Source organism: Schistocerca gregaria, chromosome 8, assembly GCF_023897955.1.
Source record: "Schistocerca gregaria isolate iqSchGreg1 chromosome 8, iqSchGreg1.2, whole genome shotgun sequence".
Taxonomy (NCBI): domain Eukaryota; kingdom Metazoa; phylum Arthropoda; class Insecta; order Orthoptera; family Acrididae; genus Schistocerca; species Schistocerca gregaria.
Window position 1 is genome coordinate 127,176,973 of NC_064927.1, and position 12,842 is coordinate 127,189,814.

Sequence of the window (12,842 nt, forward strand, 5' to 3'; positions counted from 1 at the left end):
TTTGTGTATCCTCAAAGTCCAGCAGCAATCTTATTTTCTTACTGAAGAAAATGGACTGCTAAGCTCATAAAAAGCTGTTCATACTGTGTATGAGAACATGCAATTAGGTTCTTCTGGCCTGTTTTTAGGTTCCACGTACACTACTACTGACACTACCAAGATCTTGGATAAGGCCTTTGACTTTGAAAGCACCAAATGCACCTTGGTGTCTGATAACATGACAGCATTTATGTCCTGTGACTTCTAACGACAAGATTCAATACCTTTACAGTGTGATTTTTCACCTGGTCTCCAACGGCCATTCAGAATGCTTTAACGACACCTTCAAAACTAACATCCACAAGAAAACTTTGTCTAACACTTTACCTAATACCCTCTGAAGTTTTCTAGCAACCTACAGGGCCACCACAATCGAGGGCCATAGTCTGGTAGAGCAGCTGCACGGCTGACCTCATCACACCCTCTTGGGTGTGCTACCCTCAATTCTGATGTTCGTGCTGTTTCACATCATCATCAAGACCTCTCCATTCTGGGTGGGCTGCTTGGTGTGTGCCATGAGTTTGGGCACCACCCAGAGGGATGATCTGAATTTGCCACAGATTCACTCATGAACTTCTGTGGCATAATTGAAATCAACTCTGCTTGTGCCATTCTGGTGAGCAGCTGCTTGCTTCTCCACTCCTGGAGCACTTTCTGATCCCATGCTGACTTATGCATCTACAATAGAGCTTCATCCTTCCTTAGCCTTCCACAGCAATGCCCATCAACATCGACCCATTGCCTTCTCCAGTGGCGGCTCATCAGGGCCACATGCCACATATCTTCTCTCAAACAGTAAATGCTTCAGGATTGGGAGCAGAGGGTGTTCATTTCACTTTAAATAAAAAACAAGATATTTTAAAAAGTTCAGAGGAAAACCTGGGACAATTAAGGGAAAACAATGGAACACCAGCTGCATTGGCAAAATTTAATGGATATTACCTTTACATAATGCACTCACATGATCCCAAATAACTTTTTACAATTATTATACTGTACTTGTTCCATATTTTTCACTTTTACGTGTTTTATCTAGAAGTGTCTTTTCAGTTGACCACTCATGCAATGTTACTTTATCTTTAGTGTCTTCACAATGTCAGACCTTCCACCATGTCCAATAGCATAGTCTGATTTGTATAGTTTCTCCACTGCCAGTGGCAAAATAAAGTCACTTTTTGTATTGCTGTTAATGTTATGTTTTCATTTTGGTATGATGGAACAGTGGACATCCAAGAGTGTAAAATACCTTAGCCAAGGAATATCACAAAAATGAGGATATTTGCGCAGCCCCAAAAAATCTTTTGCGACAGTGGAACATTTCGGGAAGGGTGGGGGGGGGGGGGGGGGGGGGGCAAAGAGGGGTCAGACTTCCTAATATAATGGCACCACCTGATGACACTATGGAAATAAAACAGCTGGTGCAACATTACTATTGGCAACCATGCTGTAACTACCCAGAAGGTAGTTATGTTCAGAACCACCTGCAGTCAAAACCACACCAAATTCTGGCATATAAGCTGGCTCAGGGTCAGTACGAGTCACTTGCAATTTAATCTGTGGAATCCATGGTGTAATGTCACCTATCAAGCAGATATAAATAACAACATTTCCCAATGACTGAACATGAAAAATTAAGTACTATTGATTATAATATGACATCCCCTGTCCAAAAGAAATTCGTCTTGCAAATATGCTTCATCTATCTGATACATTTGCAAATTAATAACCTGGAACACCTGAATTTTATTGTAATTTATTGTCATATCAATATTTTGAGCAGGGCTGTTACAGTGGCAAATTGTTAACAGTTTGGCTGAGATTATTATATTATAGACCCTGTTAGTCATATGCAGCCCTTTGATATAGCTTCAACCAGACGTAAGATAGCCAGCACAGTTCCTTTACACATCTCTTTCTGTGAATAACCTGGGGTGATCCCCATTGGTTAGTGTGCAGACCATCTACAAAATTCTCCAACATTTCCCACTAAATATCGCACTGTGGAATGGCATCTGCCTTATTAACCAGTACTGTCCTGGGCTGGAATGCCTTAACAACATCTTCCAATAAGGCTACATTTATTTTTCATTGTATCTTAAAGTGCGAAACATCCTTCTCACTGCTTGAAATGTGGTATTCTATCACTCATCCAGTCTACAACATACATTTGCTTCTTGCATCCACTCAGTGTGCGCTACTTCAGTCCTCATCACAGGCATATCCTACCCAATCAGAGGCCAGCCCACTAGTTAAAGTATACAAGAAGTTCAATAAGTAATGCAACACACATTTGTATCTGAAAGCAGGTTTGTTTCATTCAGGATTCCAATACAGCTTATTATTCCTCACTCGTTTGGCTACAAAACCCCATTTATCAACATAACCTCCATTTGATGCAACAGCCTTACACCATCTTACATCTTCCTGCATCAGTATCTTTCCCATCATCCATGTACTGCTTCCCATGAAGTCCACCTATCATTGGGCAATACAGGTGGAACTTGGAAGGTGGGAGATATGTGATGTAGGGTGGACAAGGAAGAGCAGTCCAAAGAAGTTTTGTGAGCTTCTGATGACTGTGTCAATGCTACCAACAGAGACATCCAGTTGTGCAGAAGTGTTTGATTGTGATCCCTTGATTACCTCAAATGAGAGTGTCTGCATGTTCCAGCACTGCAGGATCCAAAAGCCTGTATAGCTGGACAGCACACAGGAGACTGGACAGGTCAGCATGACCTTGTTTTGATGATGACAGATGACTTACCCAATGGCTCACCATGCTTTTGTTTGCTGCCAGGTTACAATAGAGATTTTGCAAGTGCCTATGAAGATCTGTAATTCTCTGGTTTTCTGGCGAAAGAAACTCAATAACAGCTCTCTGCTTGGAACACGCCACTGTTACAGACTGCAGTTTGAAGCCTACTGTACTATCACCTATTGGGCCTTCACAGAACTATAGGAACAGAAATGAGAATATTCCATGATGTCCCCCAACAAACTCTGCATTTTTTCAACGGAAATTAGCTGAGGAAAATGTGTTGCATTACTTCCTGAACTCCCCTCTTATTTATGTTATGTATGAGCTCTGCTGCATTGCTGCATAGACTTCTGTGCGTGCTTATCATCAACCAGCTGTCCATCTGTATGAATGGGCACTGAAAAAGGGGAGAGGAAAAGGGCAGGAGGGTGGAGGGAGGGACAGTATGTGGAGGGAGGTAGAGGAGAGGGAGGAAGGAACAGGAGGGGGAGGGAGGAACAGGAGGGGGAGGGGGGACAGGAGGGGAGGGAGGGACAGGAGAAGGGGGATGGGAGGGGGAGAGATGGACAGTTGGGGATGTGGGAGAGGAGCAAGGGTGTGGGAGGTGAAACAGGGTGCAGAAGGGAAGGAGGATGCAGGGAGGGAGGGAGTGTGTGGGAGAGACAGGAGGGAGAAGGAAGGGTGGAGTGACTGACCGGAGTAGGAGGGATGCATTGGGTGGGGGAAGGAGGGACAAGAGGGGGAGGGGCTGGCAGAAGGGAGATGGAGGGAGGGATGGGGGAGTAAGGGATGGAAGGGTTGTGAGGGAAGGTGAAGGAGGGGTTCAGAGAAGAGAGATGGAGCAGGATGTGAGGGGGCAGAAGAGGAGCTAGTAGGCAGTACAGGTGAGAGGGGAGGAACAGAATGGGGGAGGGACCAAAGGAGAGGGAGAATGCTCACACGGTGGAGGGTAGAAAAGTGAGAAAGCATTATCTGATCCATATGGGGAAGGAGTGGTTTGGACAGAAGAGATAAGGTGAGGCATTGGGAAATGGGTTAGCAGAAATTTAAGGCAGGGTGATGATGATGATGTTTGGTTTGTGGGGTGCTCAACTGCACAGTCATCAGTGCCTACACAAAGTCCCAATTTTCACACAGTCCAATTTTTTTTTCACATTCCATTCTAACCTCTGTCATGAATGATGATGATGATGATGATGATGATGATGATGATGATGATTATGATGGTCATGATGATGATGATGAAGTGATGAGGACAACACAAACACCCAGTCCCTGGGCAGAGAAATTCACCAACCCGGCTGGGAATCAAACCCTGGACCCTGTGATCCAGAGGCAACAATACTAGCTGCTAGACCACTTAGGTCAGGGTGATTGGAAGACCACTGAATATGCTGGAGAGACAATTCCCACCTACATGGTTCAGAGAAACTAGTGTTGGATAGGATTATCCAAAAGGCTTGCTTAGTGAAGCAGCTGTTGGAATCATCTGTGTTGTATCATGCAGCATGTTTGGCAACTGGATGGTCCAGATTGCCATTTTCAACAATTTGATGTTGGAAATTCATGCAAGTAGACAGTTGGTTACTTCTCATGTCCACATGAAATGCTGCACTGTAATTTCAGCATAGCTGATATATGACATGGGTGCTTTAAAACGTGATCCTGCCTTTTACAGGGCAGGAAATGCCTGATTGCACTGCAGCAAGAGGTGGTGTTTGGGTTTATGGGACCTGCAACTGTGTCTGCCTCAGCCAACTCTGAAAACTTTCCTTTGTCTTAGCTTCACTCCAGTCACATGTCCTCTTTCTGAAATCTTGGCTGGCACATGGTATACCACCTAACAAGCTTACTATTAAAACTGGCATCTTGGTCAGTCACCCATCCTACCACAAGAATCTTCACATTTTTCAATTCCATGAGACCCTCACCCTCACCAATCTGCTTCTTTGTAATCCTACAATTGAAGGTCAAACCATATTTGACAGCATCTACTGCTTCCACAAAATCCTTTTACTCTGTGATCATAATTTCCAGTATGTTATTTCTGCAGTAGAAACTCTTGCCCTCAACAGTTATTACAGCATTCCCACCACCATCTGTGGAAGCTGTCCCAGAATTCCTGCCCTGTGCCCACATGGCATGGCATTACCTATGTCAAGAAGAAGATTACTACTACAATACAAGCTCCCTGCTATACCATATTGCTCCCCGATCGTGTCTTGCTGACTTATTCTGCTTTCTGCATACCCAAAATTTCCTCCAACTTCCATGAAGCACACTGAACACCCATAATGTAACACTGTTATCAACTCTCCTGTCAAAACTCTGAAATATGTGGAAGTCACAGAACTTTCTAATGCCCTCACCATTAGCCCTAAATCTAAGTTCAACCAGACTTGACTTTCCTTTACTTATTTTCCATAGTGCAACCATTTCTTCGCCACTCACTCCATTGACAATAGCGAACCAATACCTCACACAGAATCATGTTTAAAACAATACCAAGCTCCCTCCAGCCATGATCCTCCACCCTTTCCATCAAGTTGTCCTTTCACGAGTTTCTCACTTCTAATATGGCCTCACCTTCCTTTCCTAAATCCCTCTCCATTGAGTTCAACATCACATCAAGGGCACACACAGCTGTCTATAACCTGAAAACCAATCCAGACGTAATCATTCTTCCTGCAGATAAAAGTGACACAGTGATTATGGATGTTGTGGCTGAGATTCTTTGCCAGTTTTCCTGTACCTCTGGATACAAACCTTACAACCATGATCCCATCTCAGTAATCCAGCAGACCTTCAGCAGCTCCCCAAGCCCTTACATCTACATTACTGCTCTGCAGTTCAAACTAAAATGCCTGGCAGGGGGTTATCCAAACCACCTTTAGACTATTTTCCTACTCATTCCATTATCTAATAGCATCTGGGAAAAATGAAAACTGAAATTTTTCTGTATGAGCTCTGATTTCTATTACTTTATTATGCTGATCATTTCTCCCTATGTAGATTGCTGACAATAAAATATTTTCACATTCAGAGGAGAGTTGGTGATCAAAATTTTGTGAAAAATTTCACCGTAGTGAAAAATACCTTTGTTCATTGCTACCCCAACTCACTTATCATACATGTGACACTCTCTCATTTCATTGAACTTTTCTGGACTTCTTCAATGCCCTCTGGTAACCCTATCTAGTAAGAATCCCATACCACATAGCAATGCTCTAGCAGAGGACAGACAAACATAGTGTAGGCAGTCTCTTTAGTAAACCTGTTGACTCATATAAGCATTCTACCAATATAACACAGTCTTGCTTTACCATCCCTGCATTATCTATGTGATAATTCAAGTTCTTTGTTATTGTAATTCCTAGGTCTTTGGTTGAATTGACAGCTTTTAAATTAGTGTATTTATTATATAACCAAAATTTAATGGATTCCTTTTTGTACTCATGTGGATGGCCTCACACTTTTCTTTATTTAGATACAACAGATATTGTCTCTAAGTCATTTTGTGATTGGTTTTGATCTTTTGATGACTTTACTAGGTAACAAATTACAGCATCATCTGCAGACAATCTAAGAGGTCTGCTCAGATTGTCTCCTAAATCATTTATATACATTAGGAACAGCAGAGGGCTTATAACCCTTCCTTGGGGAAGACCAGATGTTACTGCTTATTTACTCAATGATTTTCTGTTCGTTACTATGTACTGCAAACTTTCTAAATCCAGTCACACAACTGAAGCAATACACAATAACCATTCAATTTGATTATAAGTCCCTTAAGAGGAATGCTGTTTAAAGCTTTCTGGAAATTTTGAAATATGAAATCACTATGAGATCCCCTGCTAACTGCACTCCATACCTCAATCAAATATAGAGCTAGTTGTGTTTCACAAAAATAAGGACGCTTTCTGAATCTGTGCTGACTATGTGTCAGTAGAATGTTACCTTGGAGGTAATCCATAGTGTTGGAACATAGTATATGTTCCAAAATCCTGTTGCAAATAAAGTCAGTATATAATTCAGTCAATTACACCTATTTCCTCCTTGGGTATTGGAGTGACCTGGACAATTTTTCTGTCTTTTGATATGGATCATTTGTTGAGCAAGCAGTTGTATATGATTGCTAGGCATCAGGCTACTGTATCAGTATACTCTGAAAAGAATGTAATTGGCATGCAGTACGGACCTGAAAATTTGTCTTTCTTAAGTACTTCAAAATGCTTCACTACACTGAGGGTATCTACTCCTAAGATACTCATGTTCACAGTTGTTTATGATTCAAATTCTTTGCTTTCCATGGTGAAGAATGTTTGGAAAACTGTAGTTAGTAATTCTACATCAGTGGCACTGTCATCAGTAATACAGGGTGTATAAAAAATTATCAAATTTAAAAAAAAAATCATAGATATTATGTTATTTGAGATAAGCTGTGAACAACTTACTGTTTGAAGGAGCAAACTCTTAAGTTTTACATGGTTCCCACTAGTTAATAGCAGTGTGCACCCACTTCAGTTCTAGTAAATGCAGTGCGGGTCAGTAATAACTGTTCAGCATGACTTTTGCACTAAGTATGGTGTGGATCCTTCTACAGCACAAAGCATTAGATGATCGCATGAACAATTCCAAGAAATAGGTAGTTTGTGGAAAGAAAAATTGCCAGCCATCCCTGAGTGTCTGGCACAGATGTTGAACGCATCCACCATAGTTTCACAAGAAGTCCGCAGAAATCAGTTTCCTATGCATCTCAACAGCTGAATTTGCCCCTGATGTCCATCTGGCATGTGTTGCATCTTTGTTTACACATGCAACCCTGCAAAATTCAGCTACTGCAAGCTCTTTGTGACGGTGACAAACAACAACAAGTGGAGTTCTGTAATTTTGTTCCTGCCAAGTTGGAGGATGACAGTTTTCTTCCACACTGAGGTTTAGTGATGAAGCAACATTCCATTTAATTGGAAAGGTGAACCACCATAATGTGAGAATATGGGGTAAGGAACAACCACATGAAGTTGTACAACATGAGATGGACTCTCAAAAATTTAAAGTGTTTCGTGCTGTTTCACAGGAAAAGGTGTATGGTCCATTTTTCTTTGGTGAGAACAGAGTTACAAGAAGCACATATCTTGATATGCTTGTGAAGTTTCTTTTCCAACAATTAAAGACTGATTTGATCGACTTCATTTACCAACAGGATGGGGGCATAGCCACACTGGCATCTGGGAGTGTGGGAATTTTTAAATCAAAGGATTACTGAACGATGGATCCTCACACTGGATCAAATGACTCAGCCTTATATTACTCTCCTCTGAGGTCATTGGACCTGACTGTATGTGATTATTTATTGTGGGGGATTTACAAAAGACTCTGTTTATGTGCCTCCATTTCCAACAACAACAAATGAACTGAGGCATCCGCATAACAGCAGCTATGGAAGCCGTGACTCAAGACATGCTCACTGAAGTGTAGGAACAATTTGAATATCACACTGACATACGCCGTGCATCAAGGTACCAAAAACCTTTTTGAGTTTCCTCTTCATCAAAACACAAAATTCATTGTATATGTTTATTAGTTTCAGAAATATAGACATGCCAAACTGGATTAATCTTTTTGATGAATCCTGTATTATTATTGGTATCATGCAGTGAAATTATTGATTATGTCTTGCACAAGTGACAGAAAATCCAAAGAGGTTCTGTCATATTTTAGAAACTTTACCAAAAAGAATCATCGAATTTGGCATGTCTATATTTCTGAAACTAATAAATATATAGATCGAAACTCAGGGTGTATATGCAGACAAGAAAAAACTCCTGGATTTTTCCTGAATTTCCTGGTTAAAAATACTTTTTTTGCATTAAAATACACTACACCCCAGGCAAAAAAGTCCATTTTTTCCATATTAAATGACAATACACTTTCCATCAGTGCTGTAAAATGTATCAGATCTTTGAATGGTAAAGGTTTTATACACTGGCACAGAACTTTCCTTGGGAAAATATGGCATGTAACATGCATTCTCACATTGTGAAATATGACTACTAGGTGGTATTTTTTCATCAAGAAAAGCTAAAGTTTCACTTTTAGTACTGGTCATCAAAAATTTTTTGCTGTTTTTTCAGAGCATGTGATTAAGCAGGATATCAAGAGCACAGCTTAAATTGTAGCAGCTAAGTATTTCTGACAAGCACAACTGTAAATTTCACTGCTGTAAACCAAACATTTCATGGGTAACCTGCTTTAATCCATGTTCAATCCAGCACTTTGACTTTTCCATGTAACAAACAATTACCCGTGAAATTGTGCAAGAACTCACATTGCACTTTCCTTCGAAAAAGAATTATACTTTCTGCGATCATTACTGTGCAATTTGTAATCTATGAAAGGACTAAAATAAATATGAGCAGGTCATATCACCAGATTAAGGTATAAATCTGAATTCAGTGTGCATGGGTAACCATGAAAGTGCTCTTTCAGTCATACAAAATCACACCCCAGACTACAACTCCAAGTTTAGGTACAGTGTGTCTAGCATGCAGACAAGTTGGTCGCAGGATCTCATAACCTCCTTCTGACCAAGAAATGGGAATCACTGTCACCAAGATAGATCCAGCTTTCATCATAAAACACAACAGACCTCTGCCCTGCCCCCTAATGAGCTCTTGCTTGATGTCACTCAAATCAGAAAGGTGGGGTTTTGGGGTCAAGGCATTTGACTTGAACTTTCCTGGCAGGAACTAATTTGTACCAATTCTTTGTGTCACTGTGTGGCTAACTGCTGCTCAGATTGCTGCTGCAAATTCCGTATGATGCACAAGAGCCATATGCCAAATACAATTGTCTTCCCTCTCAGTAGTGCCCTATGGCTGTCTTCTAGTGACCACCTCTGCCAGCAATCATGTACTATTGCTGCATTCCTGTCAAGTCTTTCGACACTATCACAGAAGGAACATCCAGTTTCTTGTAGCCCTATTACACAATCTCATTCAAACTTAGTGAGAGAGATAATAGCTTCTTTGTCACCTTAAAGGTGTTCCTGACTGATATCAACCTACCACATCAAATCTAAAAGTTAACTATTGCCAATGACTTTTGCAGTGTGTATTTAAAGCAAACATGATTTGCATTCTCATAGTGGCACTATTAGTGCCACTCTTATGTGAGAAGCATGAAATATGAATAGATATCATCTTTCAGATGTACAAATACACCTACTGACTTTCATTTATGTTACCACACTCCTTCTTGGTGTTGTGATTTTTTTCCATCAGTGAATATTATGCCATTTCTACAATTACATTTGGTGTTATGTCCAAGGACCTTATGACTAGATTAAATTATTATCTGTTGTTTGTATGTACGTTCTATGAACAGTTTAATCTACAGTGATTAGTCAAGGAGCTTGAAAACTACAAAAAGCTGATGTACTACACCTAATAACATGGTCCAGGGTGTTTCACAATTCCTTTTATTAGCTTCTAGCTGTCGTAGAGGGGCCTTAATAAATAAAGTTTGGCAGTGAATCCATATCAATAAATTTACCATTTGGATATAAAATAAGCTTGAAGATTAGATCACTTTCAAGTCTACCACTTCACAGTGTGCACAAAGCTATGTTTCTAGTACTTGTCATCAGGTCCTCTTCTTTATGAAAAAAGACAACCTCTTCAAAGTCAAGAGTTTGGCATGCCATGAGAGCACCACAGTCAAATCCCCTAGTTGTGAATGTGATAGTTTCTTGCAGCCATTGGTGTAGTCAGATAAAAATAGTTTGTGATATTATAATTATGACAGAGGATGATGATGGTGCTCTCTTCCCAGTTTTTGGGTGAACAACGATGGGAGGGGATTAGAAAGTATTTGATCTTCAAATTTTTTTATATCCAAGTGCTACATTTACAAAAATGGGTTCCTTGTCAAAACTTTATCTACTAAGTCTCTTCTTCAACACCTAGAAGGCTATAACAGCTATTGTGACTCACTTTATATATTATTCTGTTTGTACTTTTATTTGATTATCTGTACAACAAATAGCTTGCAAAAATCATCTAGTTTTACCTTGGTATTGATGCCCTGGCCACACTCAACTCCCCCAATGGCAACAGAAACAGTGCCATCACCAGCATAAATTGTCACAACAGCATGAAAATTCATATAAAACTTCAGGAGATATCTCATTGTCACAATTGCGATACCTCTTTTTCTCCACCGGTTTTTCTGTTTATGACAAAAAGATTAAATAAAGTTCTTAAGTCTATTGATATTTCACTGTACTGATATCTTAAAAATATTAATGAAATCAGTTTTATTCAACAGGGTATCCACATTTCTCCAGCACAGTTGATTTTAAAGTCATACCTTATTGAATTGCTCCACACGATTCTTCCTTTCCTCAAACTCTGTTTTAGTTTTCCAATATTTTATCATATTACCAACTTCTTCATAACTTGGACTAAGATTCTGGATTTTAATATCTACTGGATTCCTCCCAATTGTTTTGGCAATATGTTCCATCATTTGTTCAGCAAATGCTATTCCTTCAAGAGAATCTGAAAATTAATACTTTTCATTTTTAAAAGTTCAGTGCATGCCAAGCACAACTGACTTACAGAAAATGTCAAGCTGCCATGAGTTGCAGCTGTATTAGCTGAAATTGCTTGATGACATCACATGAAACACGGTACTGTTTATTTGAGCTTTTTGGACTGAACTTTTTGCATTTTTGGCTACAGAAATGACAAGTTATGAATGGATATGAACTTGACATGGAATGTGTACTATCACACAGCTTTGAATTTCAATTCAGGATGTATCACATGCACAGTAGGAAAACATACTAGCGCGGAATAGCCATTAATGATGCAAAATAACAATACAACATGCTTTGCCAGAATTTTGACTACTTTTGTGCATGATGTAATTATTTTAATATTATCCTTATGCTCCATTTGTGTACTACAATCCCCTTCTCTGTATACTTTCAGTATCCTCTGTTATTCCTGTTTGGTATGCATAACACACACTTGAGAAAATTAAAGAGCTGGTTGCAAGAGTGATTTGTAAGCAATTTCCATTGTAGACTGATAGTGCTTCCCTGGTATTCTAACAATAAACTGAAGTCTAGCACCTGCATTAGCCACAACTGATCCTAAGTGACCATTCCATTTCATATCCCTCCAAAGTGTAACAACTGGGTATTTGTATGAGTTGCCCAAACCAAATAGTGACTCACTGATATTATAATCACAGGGTACAGTGCTTTTTTTTTCACTTTGTGAAACACACAATTTAATGTATTTGAACATTTAAGTAACTTCGGGTGTGCCCCAGGGAAGTGTGTTGGGACCCTTACTGTTCATGTACTGTTACTTTTTACAACCTTCTTTTATGTGTGTGTTCTGCTGATGCTTGTGAGTAGAACTTTTATCCATCCAATTAATTATTTTGAATGTTTATGCAGCTTATTTCAGGCAGTTCTTCAATATAAGCAACTGCATCATCTGCAAAAAGCCTGAGGTTGCTATTAATATTGTCTGCAAACTCATTAATATACAACATGAACAACAATGGTCCCAACACACTTCCCTGGGGCACACAGGAAGTTACTTCTACATCTGACGATAACTCTCCATCCAAGGTAACATGCTAGATCCTCTCTACAAAAAGTCCTTAGTCCAGTCACAAATTTCACTTGATACCCCATATGATCATGACTTTGACAATAAGTATGGGTATAATACCAACTCAAATGCTTTTTGTAATCCAGAAATACTACAGCTACCTGGTCACCTTGATCCACATCTTTCAGTATGTCATGTGAGAAAATTGTGAATTGGGTTTCACAGAATAAATGTTTTCGAAATCCATGCTGTTTGGCATGGAGGTGGTCATTCTGAGATACCTTATTTTGTTTTACCTCAGAATATGTTTCTAAGATTGTAGAACAAATTTATGTCAAAGATACTGGATGATAGTCTTGTGGATCACTTCTACTACCATTCTTGTAGGTGGGTGTGAACTATGCTTCCTTCTA

At 39.8% G+C, this 12,842-nt stretch overlaps 1 protein-coding gene across 3 annotated transcripts in view; it reads right to left on the reverse strand.

Annotated features, from left to right (window-relative positions):
* LOC126284055 (uncharacterized) overlaps positions 1–12,842 on the reverse strand; it is a 319,115-nt gene that overhangs the window by 40,091 nt on the left and 266,182 nt on the right. For all 3 annotated transcript variants that reach the window (XM_049982640.1, XM_049982642.1, XM_049982641.1), the window contains exons 20-21: positions 11,168–11,358; positions 10,868–11,026 (exon numbers count right to left, since the gene is read on the reverse strand). In XM_049982640.1, the coding sequence (XP_049838597.1) occupies positions 10,868–11,026; positions 11,168–11,358 (350 nt within the window). The remainder of the gene's footprint in view (positions 1–10,867; positions 11,027–11,167; positions 11,359–12,842) is intronic.